We start from the raw sequence: 19,197 nt of genomic DNA on the forward strand, positions 1-19,197 counted from the left end.
AATAATAGCATAGTTGTGAAATTTATATCTTCACTGTCACAAATATCTGGCTGTTTCTTCCAAATATGTTACTATTTCTGAGAACACAGCTGTATTTTTCCAAATACATATCGGATTTCACTTTTATGCTGATATGAGAATGTTACAAAGTATCTTGTTTCCAAACTTATTGACAATATAACAGCAAGAAACACTTAAGTACACCACTGGCTCCCATCTAAGACTTTCTCTGTACCCTGTCAAAATTAATACTACTGTTGAGTATTTGTCCTAAAAGTCAGTTCACTTCTGACTACAAATGGACTCTGGCAAACTGCAGTTTAAATTTGGTAAATATCCATAAAAAGCCACTATACGTGTGGTATAGATTCATATGGCTGACAACACAACAAAATTTTCCACTCACTCACTTTTCCCCCGACCCCAAATCGTCCTTAGACCTCAGCCATGCTGGTGTCACTGTCCCCTTCCAACTCTTCTATAGTGCTGAGCTTGAGCAACTGTGAAAAACAACCTGTAATTATCTTCTAGTGTGCAGGTCACATGTAACAATGCCAACCAACACATAAACAACAGCAGCAGCAATTATGATTCAGCTCCTTCTCGAACTTTTGGTCATCCTCGCGATCTACCATATTTACCTGAGTATAAGACGATCCTGAACATAAGATGACCCCCCTTTTTTAAGAGGCTCCTTGAAAAAAAAATTAATTTTGAACATATTCTGACTAATCAAAAGTACGAACTTTTTTTCATGTAAGGGTTCTGTCAAACAATTAACATTACACCTATTCTACATTTATGCCATTTATCAACTGTCTACATTTTGATAATAAAAGAAGGAATAAAATAAACAAAAAATTGTTTATATTCATTTTTATCTTCACTGCCTTTTTTTGTTTACTTATCTTGCTGTCAGTGGTATCATTATTTGTAATCGTCACATCGTCATGCTAACAGGCCAGCTGCGAATCTTATCTCTCCATTGTCACAAATATTAGATAGTTTCTTCTGAATATGTTGTGATTCCTGATGATGTGGTTACTGTGGAAACCCAGAACACAGCTGTTTTTTGTGAACAGAAAGCAGATTTTGCTTCTATTCTGACGTGAGAATATTACAATGACAATTGCTCCCAAACATATGGTCTGCCCACTGCTGTCTCATTGGTTGTGTAGAACCAGCAGCTGACACACTGCCAATCATTACCTCATGGTGAGGGTTGACAATATTGTTGGATAACACGTAAGTACATCACTATCCTCCATCTAGACTTTCACCGTCTCAAGCAAAAATGTACGTTACTGTACAGTGTTTGTTCAATTTTAAAGTAAATTCAATTCCGAGTGCAAATGGATTCAGGCAAACCGAGTTTAAATGTGGTAGATGTTCACAGAAAGCCTAAATACGAAGAATACATTCCCATGGATGGCTGCACAATAAAATTTCTGCCCCCTCAACACTGCCTTCCCTGCACTCATCTTTGTTCTTAGCCACACTGGATACTGTTTCTCTCTAACTTTCCATATTGCTGTGCTCAGGCAACAGTGAAACACAGATAGCAATATCTTCTACGTTGCAGCTCATATGAACAATAGAAACTAATACATAAATAAATGATCACAGTCACTATCAATCCAATTCTTGAACTTTTGCTTGTCTCGATCTAGTGATGTCTGTTCATACTATCTCAACAGCTGGGTTTTTGCTGTAATTTATTCTTGCAACAACAATTATCTTCTGTTTAATAAGATTTGTTTTGTATGTTAAACATTTCATTTTGAGTTAATTTTCCTCCTCCTTTCATCTGCATATCATTATTGTGCTCTAAACCTGATTAAAAAGCTGGTTAACGATTTTCTCTGGTATTCTAACACATATACAGTGATCGAATTTCTCATTTGCAACTTCTTGATAAACCATTACTTTATCATAATCACATAAACATAAAAAGCAGCATAAATGTATGCGTACTGCCTCCATACATGTATGAGAACTTTTATTGCAAACCTGTTCAAATACAACAAAAGTTTTTAAGTTGATAGAATTGCGTTTTATATCCTCCTGTGTTTCACAAAACTGTCAATTTTTAAGCAGAGCATAAGATTGCTGTAGTGGTGCTGGTTCAAAATCTCTCAGGTATCCTTTTCATTAGCGCCGCGAGTTGAATGTCACATGATTGTTTGAGCAAGGTTGACACTTCACTAAGCACTTCGGTCAGTGAGAAATTGAGCCTACTCGAATGCAAGTATTGTCCTACCCTTCAGGATTGTTCAAAATAAACTTGTACAAAACCTGAACAGCCAAAGTTTCATCTAGAAATGTGAGATGAGCCCTATGTTATCTATTACACAATGTAAAAACACTGACCTACGCAGCAATAGTTTAATCTGCAAATAGAAGTGACCCCATATTTGTTGAATGACTAATTTGGCAAAAAATCTCATCCTATATATGGATAAATATGGTAGTTACATCTGTTGATACTATGTCAATGACATGTCTTGCTGGTTTAATTTATTCCTGTTATAACAATTACAGCCAGTTTAATGTGATTTATTTCCTTTGTTAGATATTTCAGTCTGAATTAATTTTCCTTATTGTTTAACTGAATGTCACCATCATGTTCCAAAGCTGATTAAAAGCTGGTAACAGTCTTGCCCAGTATTTTAAAACGTGAACAGCGACCGAATTTTTCATCTGCAATCCACTTAGTAAGTCATTACAGTCTTTCATAACCAAATAAAATATTGGTCTGGGTTCTTAACCAATTAATGTTTTTTTTAAAGGACAACATTTCTATTTTTGAATGTTACCTTAACTTAAAAAGCAGCATTAATGTTTGTATATGGTATCCATGCATGTCCGAGAATGATTATTGCAAAGCTGTTCAAATACAAAAGAGGTTTGCAAGATGATAGAATTTAATGCCATTTCTGTGCTTCACAAAATTGTAAAATTTTAATCAGAGCAACAGGGTGTTGCGATGGCTAGCTCATAGATTCTCACAAATTTCATGGCTGTAACATTTTGTGGGTCAGGGTCACGTAATTGTCTGAGTAATGTCGGTACTGTACAAACTGTTTCAGTATATCAAGAAATTTTGAGCCTGCTGGAACGCGAGCATTATTTGTCAAGCCCTGCCATTCCGAATTCTTCAAAATAAATCCACATGTGACCTCAACAGCCAAGTTTGATCACTAAATGTAAGACAACTGCTACAAATGTAAGACTACCCCTATCACTCAACTAAACAATGTAAAAATTATATATAAAATCAAAGATGAGGTGACTTACCGAACGAAAGCGCTGGCAGGTCGATAGACACACAAACAAACACAAACATACACACAAAATTCAAGCTTTCGCAACAAACTGTTGCCTCATCAGGAAAGAGGGAAGGAGAGGGGAAGACGAAAGTATATCCTCTCTTCTCGTCATCCGCCAGGCCTCAATCTCCGCTAATTTCAAGTTGCCGCCACTCATACCTCACCTGTCTTTCAACAACTTCTTTGCCTCTACACTTCAATGGGAACTTGCCCTTCAGTATATCCTCTCTTCTCGTCATCCGCCAGGCCTCAATCTCCGCTAATTTCAAGTTGCCGCCACTCATACCTCACCTGTCTTTCAACAACTTCTTTGCCTCTACACTTCACTTTCGTCTTCCCCTCTCCTTCCCTCTTTCCTGATGAGACAACAGTTTGTTGCGAAAGCTTGAATTTTGTATGTATGTTTGTGTTTGTTTGTGTGTCTATCGACCTGCCAGCGCTTTCGTTCGGTAAGTCACCTCATCTTTGATTTTATATATAATTTTTCCCACGTGGAATGTTTCCTTCTATTATATTGAAACAATGTAAAAATGTTGACTTCAGCAGCAACAGTTTAATGGGCAAGTGTAAAACGACCCTGTATTTTTTAAATGATGAATTTTGGATAAACCTCATCTTATAATAGGGTAAATGCAGTATTTTAATATGCCATCAAATGTAATGTCAATATGAAGAGAGTTAAGTGTTTCTATACGAAGATCTGGCAATGAAAATGCCTGAACATCAGTAGTGTTGGGTGCTGTGGTGGGCAGAAGGAATCTGCCTCTATATGTGAGTCTTTGCAGGAAAACCACTCCACAAAGATAAAACTGTCTGCATGACTTACCTTTAAAGGTCAAGAAAAGAGATGGATGACAAAATGATCCGATGCTAGAATGGCTGAATGTTGCTTGAACAAAATATCAGGCTCTTAGCTTGAAAGAAGGAAAGTTGGTGGCAGATTCTTTGAGATGAAACTTCACTGAAGAAGCTAAGCATCTGATACCAAAGAACAACACAAACATAGTAACAATACCTGATGGCAATACCTCGCAACTTCAAATAATGGATGTTGCTGGGAATAGACATTTTACGGCACACCTGCGACAGCTTTACAGTGAGTGGTTTCTTCAAGTGGACCATGCCCTCACTTCAGGGCGAAAGTTTAAGAAATCCTCAATTTCTGTGCTGGGATAGTAGATCCTTACTGCCTGAGGCAGAATCTCAAGTAAATCTATAATGAAAAAATTCAAAAGGTATGGCATATCAACTGTCATAGGTGGCTCAGAAGACGACATAATACCGTGAAGAGCCACGAAGAAAGAAATGGCAGTGGCTTAACAAATAAAGATGATACCAATGATGGTGGTGAATAAAAAATAGTGGTACCACAGATTATTAGAACAAAAAATAAAGCAAAAAAGGTTGTCAAGGAAAAAATGCTTGTAAATCACTTCTTTATGTTTATTTTATTTCTTCTTGTATTACGAAAATGTGGACAATTAATAAAGTGCGTAAGAAGCTAGTGTTAACTTCTTTGCACTACTCTTAATGTACTTTATATCACTAAAACAGTTTGTAAATTTTATTAGTCATAACACATTAAAAATAAATTCTCACAAAGCCTGTTCAAGAAAAGTTGGCAGTCTAATATTTAGAGTCATCTTATAGTTAGGTGAATATATTAATTAAAGACTTTGTAGTATTAGTTCATGTGCTGATATAGATACAAAGTCGTCTAAAACACTAACAGAACTTCATTTCAAATATTAATACAGTACCTTAAACCTGCTTCATGTTTGCAACCAGATGTTTAACCCAAGTTTGATGGTAAAGTGAAGCATATGCTAAGTACTGTATTTTTATATAATTTCAACCTAATCCCTCATGTTGCCAAGACTTCTGCTGCCCATTATCTAGCTAGGGAGACTCACCTGCAAAGTCTTTGAATACTGTCAATCTGTTGATTTAAGCAGTATATTCCATAACGAAGTCTCCTCACATCCCTATACATAGCAGAAGTTGCACCAACATGAGATGTACTTTGTGATGGAGGCTCACTTGGCGGCTGCTGCTGCTGCTGCTGATCATCATCTTGGTGGGATGTCAACTCCTGTTCTGCACCCGCAAGTTGCCTTTGATGATTATTACTTATGGTGCACTCTACTTGAGCCTGTAATACATGAAAATAAAAGAAAACCAGCTCTAAAATCAATGGTTTTGTTTACACGTTACAGTTAATGGTCCTACATGAACTGTACTCTTAATGGCACTATAATCACCTAACTTTGTACTTGTATTTTCCCACACAATCAAAAAATCACAGTTTTGCAATCTTTAAAAGTATGTGAGTTGCAAATATATCATAACAATACAAGTATGTTGTAAAGGAAGCTAGAGAAATTTTTATGAAGGACAATGATAATGTATCCTGAAGTGGTAAAGCATCAGATTAGTACAAGTCCTCAGTATATTTAAATGATCCGAAAATATATTGAATGTTAAACTGCAACAGGTGTGGAATGTTTTTCCTTACATAAGATTTTTATTCTAAAGTAGTAAATACAGCTTTGGTGATGGAGTCCAGAAAATCAATGTTGGAAATAAATGGCCATGTAACAGTTTTACATATGACTATAATAATTATTGTGATTATTCACAAATGGCTGAAACTGTATCACGAACTTAGCTGACAAACTTTCCAGTGCCTTCAAATTACCGATGATTCTATGGCTATTGCTTTTTATATAATGTGTATAGGCTAGATTTTGTTCTTGAAGCCTCACCAACAAGCTAGTTACAAAAGTATGAAAAACTGACCTGGCACTATTAAATTTTAAGGAAGTGCTTTTGCAATTATGAATTGATATGCAATAAGGATGCTATGTAGACAACATTTGAAACTTAGTTTCTGCTGCTATTAAATTGCTGCAAGTGCTTCAATGTAGTGGAATACTGCACAAAACAAGTGATAGATGAAAAAGTGTACAATGTTCCCCCACGCTCCAAATACAATAAATATTTACTATTTGAATTTTACAAACAGATAGCATTTTCAACCATCACTTTTACGCTGATACAACAACAATCACCTGATTCACGCTGGAATAGGATGAACTGTCATCAGCAAAGCCTCCCTGCCGATCAAAGCAAGTTGCAGAATCATGAGATTGAGTGGCTTTTGTAACAGTGGCCAGGGCAAATGGTAAATGTCACAAATCACCTTTACCTTCACATTCCCCTCTTCTGGCAAGATAGGTATGGAGCTATCAGAGCACTGTTCCCTCAGCCCCCTCACCATGTACTCCCCCCCCCCCCCCCCCCCCACGAGCAAACAGACTGATACGGTACCTTTTTAACAGCAATACCTTATATTATTTACAAGCCCACAATGCTTTCCAATACTGACTACACCCACAAGTGGGATGCCAAATCCATCCTGTTTTCAGCTTTGAGGTGCTACATACAAATTACTAAGCCATGAACGAATGTGCGAGACCATTGTGCAGGGCCATCTGGCCTAGTGCTATGCGCCTCTTAAGAGTCTGCACAGTGTCGTGATTATCACTGCAGCTGCAAAAGGTCACTGACTGTCACACAAGGCTGGGTAAGGCAATCCAGCACTGACCTGAAGCCAGGTTTTGCCACTGTGTCACCACCACAAACAGCCACAACGTTCATAGATCAGAAGACGTAAGTTGCAAGCTTCACTCTTAGGGAGGAGATGCCACTGAGTCTGAGGCTGCAAGAAATGTTGCTGCCAAAGACATTTTATTTATTGTGGTGTGTCTAGTTTAAAGGCATGACCACTACCAGGTCACAGGGACAGCTGGAGATGGGTCCAGAATTGCAGGCTAGGATGAAGCAACTCTATGTCGAGAAAGGAAGAGCTGTGGAGCTGGCTTAATGAGATATTACTGAATGTGATGCTCCAAAGCATAGTTCGCAGCTATACTTGCTTCCCTATTTCTGTGGTTCCCATACACAGTTCTTTCCCAGCCTGTAATTGATGCTGCAATTGGTTCAGTGGTTCCCACCTCCTCGAGTAGACAAGGTGTGGTGGTGGTGGTGGTGGTGGTGGTGGTGGTGGTGGTGGTTAGTGTTTAACGTCCCGTCGACAACGAGGTCATTAGAGACGGAGCTCATGCTCGGGTTAGGGAAGGATTGGGAAGGAAATCGGCCGTGCCCTTTCAAAGGAACCATCCCGGCATTTGCCTGAAGCGATTTAGGGAAATCACGGAAAACCTAAATCAGGATGGCTGGAGACGGGATTGAACTGTCGTCCTCCCGAATGCGAGTCCAGTGTGCTAACCACTGCGCCACCTCGCTCGGTGGACAAGGTGTACATGTCCACATTTTCATACGCTGTTTAAAGGATGCAGGGAAAATGTCTGTAAGGGTTGATGGAGTGTTGGTAGGTATCACCATCCTGAAGCTGCTTTCATGTCCTAAAAAAGGTGCTAGTATGTAGATATGGAGACAAGCAGAGTGTAAGCTACTGTAGAGACAAATTTCCATCCCACACCAAAATTTTTGGGGAGGATTTAGAGAACTTTGTCGACCAAATAGAGCTATGTTGTATATTATATATTTACTGGTGAAAAGTAACAATGGTATTCATTAGTGCGACTGAGCTACATGTGGGTGCTGATGTGAAGTGTGCTTCGCCGAGCACACTGAGGGAGGCCACACAACTTATGCTTCTACATGAGCAGGATTGGCAATTCAGCCAATCTTCCATCAGGGTAAAGCCCAATGGATAAGCATTCATTACTGAAATGTGCTGCTATCATTGCAAATATCTGGGACACAAGGCTCCTGGATGTTTTGCATTAGCATGCACTTACTGTAGAAAGATTGGGCGTGAGAGAGAGCAACCTGTCTGTCTTTGTGGTGTCATCTGGATAATGAAATAGGTTACCAAGTTGTTTGAAGCAATATAAATACACGAAAAAACACAAATGGGAGTGGTTCTGCCACAAACCCTCACTCCTCTTCTGAAAGGCGAATCTACCTTTATCATGAATTCAGGAGCACAAGTAAGTGTTTTGTTCATTAAATCTACTTGTGGTCAAGCAGTAAAACTGCTGTGTTGTAGACAGAGTGGGTTGGGAAAAAAAGGTAATTCATCCAATAGGTTAAGGTAATTCATCCAATAGGTTCGCAAAATTGGAAATAGATGGAAGTAAATACCAGTTCACATTTGAAGTGGTGTGGAAGCATGACCACAGTTTTAATGCCATCTTAGGCAGCAATTTCTTGCACCATTTTCAAGGCATAGTTAACTTTCAAATGCTAGAAGTCCAAATTAAAATCAAATGGAAAGAGGTGAAGAAAGACTTTTTAAGAGCAGATATTTTTTCTTAGTGGATCCATTAACAAGATATTTTAGATGGTAAGCACATGCATATGAAGAGAAGTTTATTTCAAATGAGCATGTCAGAAGGGGGTACATTTTTCCCAGTGAGCATAGACAATTTTGGAAACAGAGATGTTAAAATTCTCACCAACAACGCATGAAGTAAAGCCTGATGAGGTAACAGCATACTACGAAAACAAACAGCTTAAAAGAACAGTTTACATAAATTTAGTTACATCACCTATAAATGCAGAAACTGAAAAAAACCTGAACACCTGTGTAAGGGAGATTGAGATCCAGTGTAACCCATTCCCACCAAGTTTGAGATTGTTTGCGGGAGAAAAAATACACTCTTCCAGCAAGATCCTTAACATACGAGGTTTGTCCGGAAAATACGTATAAAACTTGAATAATGTCTTCATGTTACAAGTTGCAGTCACCGCCAGGTGAGACTACTGCTGTAATTAATCCCATCAATGCTCAGTTCGAGTCAGAGCACTCTGCGTGAAGGTGGGAGTGTGCGGCAGCTTGTTGACAGTTACCCTTTTTCACCTGCCGTCGGCATGGAGCTCTCTCTGATTGAGGAACAGCGCGTCAACACCAAGTTTCTTGCAAAGCTAGGCAAGAATGGCCCTGAGATTTTTGAGTGTTTGAAACAGGTTTACGGAGACAATTCTCTGAAGGAACCAACCGTGAACAAGTGGTTAAAAAGGTTCCGGGATGACCGAGAAGAAGTGAACGATGACCCTCGCCCAGGACGCCTGTCGACATCGAGTTCCGATGCAAATGTTGAACGAATTCGGGCTTGTGTTCTTAAAGACCGTAGATTGACAGTCAGAATGATTGCTGATGAGCTGTCAATCCCCAAAACAATCGTTCACAAAATCCTGACACAAAAACTTGAAATGAAGAAACTGTGTGCGAAAATCATACCGAAGCTCTTGACGCTAGAACAGAAAGCAAAGAGGGTTGAGTGCTGTGAGGATTGGTTGGAAGCAGAGGAACGAGGGGACTTTCTCAACTGAGTCATCACTGGAGACGAGTCCTGGTTTTACTAATTCGATGTGGAGCTCAAATCTCAAAGCAAGGAATGGAAACTAGCAGGAAAACCAAGAACAAAAAAGTCGCAAAAATCAAGGTCCAATGTGAAGACAATGTTGATTGTTTTCTTTGATTCTAGGGGCATTGTTCACTAGGAATTTGTCCCTCCCGGCCAGAGAGTGAACGGAAATTTTTACGCTGAAGTTCTGACACGTCTCAGAGCTTGTGTGGCCCGAGTTCGACCGGAGTTGGCAAAAGGGGGCAGGTGGATCCTTCATCACGACAATGCGCCCACTCACATGTCGCTCGTTGTGCGCGAGTTTTTGGCCCGAAGCTTTTTAATTTCAAATGTAGGTCAGCGTCACCAACATGAATTGGCACATTTCTCATTGACACTGCATGCTCTCTCATTGTGCCTGAAAGGACAGTTATTCATCCAGGTATACTAGACACATGGTCAGCTTAAACACCATAAAATTAAGTCACCAAAATGTAGAAATGTGGCAAGAGTGTTTCCGAGGCCAGCGGCCACTATTAGGGATTCATAGTGCCCAGAGAGCAGAATAAAAGTTGTCTTTTCCCTATATTTTGTAGCTATAACCACAGTAATACAATGGTAATCAAAGTACATATCTCAGGTGACTAAGAATTTGCACATGCCAAGGTGGTTCAAAGTATCATCAATCCTTGGAACTAGATAGGCGTTGGCAGAAGTGTATAGCGTCTCAAAGCGAGTATATGAAGGGGACCATATTGTAACACCTGTATAATTGTAAAATAAAGTTATTATTCAACTTTAATACATATTTTCCGGACAAACCTCGTAGCATTAGATTTTGATGGGTGATACAATGCCTATTGTACAGAAATCATATCATATACCTTACTGCTTGCAGTGCCCAGTACAGAAAAATATTTTAGACTTACTACAAGCAGGAGTTATTCAACCTTCTTTCTGCCCACGGGATTCACCAACAGTGGTAGTCTCCAAGAAAACCGATGATGGAGAAAAGGCTTATCACAATTGGGTAAGCATTAAAATGGTTAATTAATCAGGTCACAAAACCAGATGCCTATCTAGTTCCAAGCATTGATGATACTTTGAACCACCTTGGCATGTGCAAATTCTTCGTCACCTGAGATATGTACTTTGATTACCATTGTATTACTGTGGTTATAGCTACAAAATATAGGGAAAAGACAACTTTTATTCTGCTCTCTGGGCACTATGAATCCCTAATAGTGGCCGCTGGCCTCGGAAACACTCCTGCCACATTTCAACATTTTGGTGACTTAATTTTATGGTGTTTAAGCTGACCATGTGTCTAGTATACCTGGATGAATAACTGTCCTTTCAGGCACAATGAGAGAGCATGCAGTGTGAATGAGAAATGTGCCAATTCATGTTGGTGACGCTGACCTACATTTGAAATTAAAAAAGTGCAGTTTCATGCAATAATAAGTGCATTATCTAAGCTGTATAATTTCAGCATATGGTGTAATACCATATCTGCAGTTAAATGCTGCAGTGGACAAATTTCCAGCACTGAGGCACATTAAAGAATGGCGGTCATTTCCTGCGATAACAAATTACCATCATCATTTTGTGAAGCATTACTCGGCCATCATGAAACCTCTAGCAAAATTACTAAAGAAGGGAACTCCTTTTGTTTGGTCAAGAGACTGTGAGAGTGCATCACTAAAACTGAAAGAAATTCTAAAATGTTCATATGCCTTGGCTTATCCAGGCCTTGCATTACCTTTCCTCCTGTCATGTGATGCTAGTAATGTTGTCGTCAGTGGCATTTTTGACTCACAAATGCAAGAGACCACAGAAAAACTAATTGGTTATGAATCGTGTCAACGGAATCAAGCTGAGCAGCATCACTAAAGGAATTTCTGGCACTTGTTTCTGGTATCCTAGATTGTTAAACAAACACCTGGCAAGTTAAATCAGAATATAAGATGCATTGAGGAGGAAAATTAGGATCTTGCAACTAGACGACGAGCTTATTAAGGAATTAATAAAGCACAAGATATTGTTACCAAGTGCAAGAAATTGGCCACCTTGTTGTATTTTATTCCAAGAGATGACACACTATACAGGATGTCTGGAAAAAAGGTTTCAGTGTTTATAGAGGATGTAGTACAAAACAAGGGAAAGAAAAAAGTTCCTGTAAATGTTGGCTGATTTTTCAATTTATTGTCTATTACCGCTACTGTCAATGTTCACCATGTCCCTACGCTACTCTTCACATCGTGTATTCGATGTGACTACCATCCATTGCAATGCACCCTTCCATCCTACATCTCGTGGAATCGCACAATTGTTGAAACACCCCAGGTTACTGCACGATTGCGTCGCAGGCATTGAACACATGGTCTCTGCTTCCATCTGCTTGCCCACAAGAGAAGACAATATCTGCCGTTTCCTGTCTTGCATTAGGAGCTGTACATCCAGTGATGAACAAAGGAACAAATTAGAGTAATGTACTGCTGTATCACAAAAACAATGTGCCACATGAGTCTTATAGGTACATTAGATGAAAATAATATACCTGACGGATACACTACATACTGTGGTATGCTGTGGAATACTGTAGGTGTTATGGTGTTGGGTGAATGTTCGATACGAATACCAACACATTGTGCTACATAAACGTCTAGTACATGTGTTGGTTCCTGATTTGTGTCACACCAAAGTGCTTGGTGTGTAAGATATGCTCCTCATACGTATGCAGACCATAATTCCAAAGACATGAGGTGTATGATCAATGTTTGTAGGAACTTTTTCCCTTCCCTTGCAGCATGCCATATCCTCTGTAAATATCGTAACCTTCCTTCCGGACAACCTGCATAAGAAAATGCCTCTTCGGGAATGGGTAGTAGTGCTACAGGCTACCTGAAAGTGCATACTGCAACAACATCATGACAGCACACAGGTGTGCCATAACGGGAAAAGTACCATGTACATGTGCATAGCAGATCACTATTGGTGACTGTAAGAAAGAAAGATAATGTAAATTACATTCAAAATTGTCTTCCTTGTTTTAAGAGGTTGTAATGACAAAGACAAAATACATCAGAAAGAAATTTTCACTTTGCAGTGGAGTGTTCACTGACATGATACATCATGGCAGACTGAAACTGTGTGCCACACAAAAAGTTGATCTCGAGAACTTTGCCTTTCACAAGCAAGAGCTTTAGTGACTGACAGCTACCTAAACATAACTCATAACCCTTGAGGCACTGGCGAAAGTAAAGGCGTGAGGATGGGTCGTGAGTAGTGCTTGGGTAGCTCAGTCGATAGAGCACTCGCCCGCATACGGCAAATGTCCCAAGTTCCGCTACACAGTTTTAAATTACCAAATACACATCTTCAACCTTAACCTGAGGCATCAAGATCTTCCGAAATCTTAGATCTCTTGCTACCGTATTATGAAACCTATTAAAGACATGATGGCTGAGACATTTGCAAAAGCATTCACCACTCATTCAGTACTACTATTTGGGAGTTCAGAGGTCACTATAACAGACCACGGGCTAAACCTTATGTCCAATCTTATGGTACAGGTATGTCAACTACTTAAAGAAGTGGCAAACTATGCCATTTCACACTAAGAGTACTGGCAGAGTTGAACATATTCAGAAAACAGTGGTACTGCATGAACCATTCACACTAAGACTAGGATCATTTACTGCCACATGTGATTTCATCATACAATGCCAGGGTGCATGAAACAACAGGGTTGTGTCTCTACAAGGTTATTTACGCAGTGAAAAAAAAATTATTTTCGTTCATCTAACAGTCAGATATCTTCACTCAACAAAGGACTGAACTTCTTTTTGTTATTCATCACAGTAACTGTGGTACACCCAATTAATTAAAGAACAGCATAAAATTTTTAAAAGTTTGCAGAGGTAAAGAGCACTGCGTAGACTTTACGTATTGTTGATTTTAGCCCATATATTGCTGTGTAAGAAGTGTAGGTAAGATAAAAATTTAATGTTAAATGAAGAGCAGAATGACATCTCATTTCGTTATCTAGACATTCATTTTTATATCCGATGGATGATCGCATATAGTGTGCAAAGTTCTGTCTATCTGGACTTGTTGCCTGCTATGAAGTACTACTTATGACCCAGTTTTCGGGAAACAATCTGTTGAAAAATTTTATTTTTTGGCGTCTTACCATCTGATATCTTCACCTGACAAAAATTGTATTTCCTTTTGCTATTCGTAATAGTTACTGTACTGCATCAAATTAAACAAAGCGTTGCACAAAATTTTGAAGAATTATTTGCAGAGGTAAAAACGCATTACATAGAAATTGTGTATGGTTGATTTTAGATCACACATTGTCATCCATGAAATGTAGATAAGATATTGAAATTTTATTTAAAATTGAAAGCATGATATCTCATTTTATTCTCTAGATCCCGCAGACAGTCATGCCCGGTCAAATTTTTTTGATGATAGCAACCTTCCCACTTCTCTTATACGAGTCGACTTACTTGGTGTATACAGCCAATCTTCTTCTCTGGATAGCTGGCTTCTGGAATCTCTATAAACTACTTCTCCAAAGAATGATGCTAGTTACAGGAGCCTTAAAGATTCTCTCACCACTTGCGAAATAATTTGGTCCTCGAAGAATACTTTTCAATGACTCTTGGTATATTTGAGTTTCATAAGAACAAAATTCACACTTCGCACATAAACATTTAACTTCTCATAAGTAACTCGTATCATCTCACATTAGAAACAGATTTAAGTCCATTTAGAACAGAGTTGGCTTAAAAACCATGTCTCTACTACAAACATATCGTAAAATACGTCCTGCATCGAGCAAGTCCAAGATAAGAGTTTTTTGAGAAATGCAAAACTCAAATGTTCATGTTATTTATAACAATGGTCACCGAAACGATTAACACAGAATAACCTGGAAGTTCCATAGTTCTTCCTTGCTCTTTCACTACGACTCCCATGGATCAACTGACAAGTACTTGTCATTGCCGTTCGACCGCCGTGTCTACAGTCTTCTCACAACAAACTTCAACCTGCACACACAAACATGCGATGCACAGTAGGTAGGATTCTATCATCCCACTCTCACATCTAAAATATCATGTGTTCGAGACAGTAGAAGGCCAAGTGGTTCTAGAATTTATGCCGAAATTCTCTAAAAACTAATTATCCCCCCCCCCCCCCCCGATCGAACACGCGATATTTTATACATAATCATTATGTACATATATCACGCAGGATAACATTTTACATTTCATAACCATATACTTTTCTTCTACATGTTTATATGCTTTTTTTTTCAACTACAATTCTTTGTACTCTCTAAAACAGGCTTCTGCTTACAGTCTTTCTACCATTTTCTTACTCTACTTTTTTTTAGACATGAGCTTTTGTTCATGACTTAGTAATTTTGACTAGTATTTAGGAATCGTGAAACTTTTTCTTTATTTCCAATTGTAAACTTCAGGTGTTCATGACACTTGAATATTCTATTTTCTGTTCTCATTCTTTGTACTAGTTTGTAGCTTGTAGTTTGGAGGAACTCTGGGTGAAATGAAAGTGTTGTTTAGACACTCATTTATTTAGATGAAACACAGTAAGGCTAGTTTTGTATAGAATTCACACTTTCCACAATAATTCCTATAAAATGTATGACATCTGCCACGATACTGTCCCTTTCGCTAGGATCAGTACCTATACCTTGCTTGTGGGTTGATCTTATGAGAGCACTTCCTTTTTCCCTTGTGGTAGGTGCACCCCTTTATAAAACATCCCTATTCATCAGGCCACAGGTCATCCTATCTCTATGTAGGTACGCGTGCCCTATATACTTGGTAAATGCCGGGTACACCCCTGTTATCTGCCTGAGTAGGCCTCACGGTTCACTACCTTGGTATACGTTCCCAAGCATACTATAATTAAGTATCCTCTGGCAAAGCCAGGAATCCACTCTACACCCCAAACTCACCTCCCAATACATCACTCAATCCCAGAGTCCTCCTCCACCTCTCAACCTCCACACTCTTGATAGATACCATGTCCACCAACAATTCAAGTCCCACTATCCCACCATTCATCAACCTTTAGAGTATTTATTATACCTACTCTTTCCAAATAAGCATCAACTCCAATCCTGCTTGCATTCTCTTTCATTACTCATGCCTCCTCCTTGTATACACTTGCTGTAGAATCAGTCATAGTTCTTGTACACACACACACACACACACACACATATACATGTTTTTATACAAATATGTGATGTAGAACAGTCATATTGTTTATATACCTATATGTGTATGTTTCCTTTTTTACACGTATTCTTTCCCCTACAATACCTGGAGGTTCTCACATCACAACACGTTTTTAGTCTATAATTTTAATGTTTGCGTATAAATGTAATTTTGTGTGTATGCGGATGTATGTTCGTGTAGTCTGATTCTTCGGCCTTCTTATCTGAAGATAAGATGTAGTTTGGTGAAGAGTTCTCAGGCTTCCAGCCGGGTGGCGGTGTCTTCAAACTGCGACGTTTTGACGCGTGACATACTCTCATTTTCTGGCGAAGTGCCGGGACTTTGCCGATGCCGGTCCCTTTATACCTGCGGCGTGCCCCCCACCACCTGGCTGCGGGAGGCTGGATCCAGAGGAGCCGGTGGGCGGGGTGGAGGGGGAAGTGGTTGCGCCGTTCGTGTCTCCGTCAGACCATTCCGGTCGCGTCTCGTGAGCTTGACGGTTCTTCGTGCGTTCCTGGCATATTGCGGCTAATGCTGGATTCCAGGCCGCGCTCAGTTGATAACCTTCGTCCCTGTTCACAAGATTCTCGTGGACCCGTATTTCTATTGATTCTTTAATGACGCTGTCCCAATAGCTCCCGGCTTGGCACAACACCCTGGTGTTCTCGAAATCAAAGGTGTGGTTTTCTTTGATGCCATGTTTCGTTATAGCAGATTTGTCTATCTGTCGAAGTTGGACGTGCCTGGTGTGTTCCTCGCACCTTTTCGAGATGCAGCGCTGCGTTTGTCCAATGTACTGCAGACCACATTCGCAGGCAATGCTGTATATACCAGGTGTGTTGAGATTAAGTGGGTCTTTAGATGAGCCCCGCAGCTCTTTCGTCTTTGGCGGTGGTCGGAAGACGGTATTTATATTTGATTTTCTCAGTAGCCTCCCGATTTTGGCTGATATAGGCCCCAAATATGGAAGAAAGGTGCGTCTCTTGTTAACTTCCTCTTTCTCTTCGTCCTCTTCCTGAAATTTGTCAGCCTGTCTCCTCTTGAAGGCCCCACCAATCTGTGTTTCACTGTACCCGTTTTTCCAAAATACCTCTCTTAGGTGGTGTAATTCGTCTGAGAGGCTTTCTTTGTCAGAAATGACGCACGCCCTATGTACCAAGGTGGTCAGTACTGACTGGCGTTGCCAGATGGTGGCTGCTGGTTGCATGGAGGTACAGGCCTGCGTGCGTCTTCTTTCTATATACTGAATGGCCCAGCATGCCATCCGCTTTCTTCCTGATCAGTATGTCCAGGACTGGAATACAGCCATTCTCTTCTACTTCCATTGTGAAGGTGATATTCTCATGTCTGCCATTTAGGTGGTCAATAAACTCCTCCAGTGCCTGCCTGCCATGCTGCCAAATCACGAAAGTGTCGCCCACATAGCGGAAGAAGTGCCTAGCTTTACGGTGAGCAGTTTGTAGTGCCACCTCCTCAAAGTGTTCCATATAAAGATTCGCGATCCTGGAGCAAGGGGAGATCCCATGGCCACTCCATCCACTTGTTCATAATGCTCTCCATTGCACTTGAAGTAGGTGGTCGTAAGTGCATATTCAAAAAGCTTCACTGTTTCAGGCTCGAAGTGCTGATTAAGGAGTGCCAAGGCGTCTTGTAGACGTACTTTCGTGAACAAGGAGGTGACGTCGAAGCTCAAGAGTAGGTCATCTCTCTGTATTCGGATGTCCTTCAGTATTCTTACGAAATCTGTGTAGTTTTTCACGTGATGACTGCAGTGTCCCACGGTGGCGTTAATAGTGTCGCCAGGTATTTGGCCAGTCCATCACTGTGCGAGTTGATAGTGGCCAGAATCGGCCATAGAGGCACCCCATGTTTGTGAATCTTGGGCAATCCATACAGGCGCGGTGTCGCTGGCGCTCTGGGATACAGCCGTTTCTGCACTGCGTCTGGTAGATGTGAGTCCTTCAGTAGCACCGCGGTTTTCCTGGTCATCGTCGATGTAGGGTCCTTGTTGAGTTTCCTGTAGGCTGGGTCTTGCAGCAGAGAGCAGATTCTCTGTTGGAAGTCGACTGAGCGACTCAAGAAGAAAGCGGATGGCATGCTGGGCCATTCAGTATATAGAAAGAAGATGCACACAGACCTGTACCTCCTTGCAACCAGCTGCCACCATCCGACGCAACACCAGTCAGTACTGACCACCTTGGTACATAGGGTGCGCATCATTTGTGACAAAGAAAGCCTCTCAGACGATTTACAACACCTAAGAGAGGTATTTCGGAAAAACGGGTACAGTGAAACACAGATTGGTAGGGCCTTCAAGAGGAGACAGGCTGACAAATTTCAGGAAGAGGAAGAAGAGAAAGAGGAAGTTAACAAGAGACTCGCCTTTCTTCCATATTTGGGGCCCATATCAGCCAAAATTGGGAGGCTACTGAGAAAAATCAAACGTAAATACCGTCTTCCGACCACCGCCAAAGACGAAAGAGCTGCTGGGCTCAGCTAAAGACCCACTCAAATTCAACACACTTGGTATATACAGCATTGCCTGCGAATGTGGTGTACATTACATTGGACAAACGTAGCGCTGCATCTCGAAAAGGTGTGAGGAACACACCAGGCACGTCCAACTTCGACAGATAGACAAATCTGCTATAGCGGAACATAGCATCAAAGAAAACCACACCTTTGATTTTGAGAACACCAGGGTGCTGTGCTGAGCCGGGAGGTATTGGGACAGCGTCATTAAAGAATCAATAGAAATACGGGTCCACAAGAAACTTGTGAACAGGGACGAAGGTTATCAACTGAGCGCGGTCTGGAATCCAGCATTAGCCGCAATACGCCAGGAACGCACGAAGTACCATCCAGCTCACGAGACGCGACCGGAATGCTCTGACGGAGACACAAACGGCACACCCGCTTCCCCTCCACCCTGCCCGCTGGCTCCTCTGGATCCAGCCTCCCGCGGCCAGGTGGTGGGGGGCACACCGCAGGTATAAAGCGACCGGCATCCGCAAAGTCTCGGCACTTCGCCAGAAGATGACGATTATGTCACTCATCAAAACGTCGCAGTTTGAAGACACCGCCACCCAGTTGGAAGACCGAGAACTCTTCGCCAGCTGTATACACCGGGAAAGCATACATTCACATTTAAGATGCAGTTTATTGGGAACCAAGTTTATTGGAAACCACAGAAACCGGGAAGGACTTCTGCGATAGAAGTATGTGGATATGAAA

At 40.6% G+C, this 19,197-nt stretch overlaps 1 protein-coding gene across 1 annotated transcript in view; it reads right to left on the reverse strand.

The window, feature by feature from the left end:
- Positions 1-19,197, reverse strand: part of LOC124774996 — a 338,749-nt gene that overhangs the window by 140,787 nt on the left and 178,765 nt on the right. Inside the window, exon 10 of the mRNA XM_047249749.1 lies at positions 5,243-5,481. Coding sequence (XP_047105705.1) covers positions 5,243-5,481 — 239 coding nt within the window. The remainder of the gene's footprint in view (positions 1-5,242; positions 5,482-19,197) is intronic.

Source organism: Schistocerca piceifrons, chromosome 2, assembly GCF_021461385.2.
Source record: "Schistocerca piceifrons isolate TAMUIC-IGC-003096 chromosome 2, iqSchPice1.1, whole genome shotgun sequence".
In the NCBI taxonomy this organism is placed as follows: Eukaryota; Metazoa; Arthropoda; class Insecta; order Orthoptera; family Acrididae; genus Schistocerca; species Schistocerca piceifrons.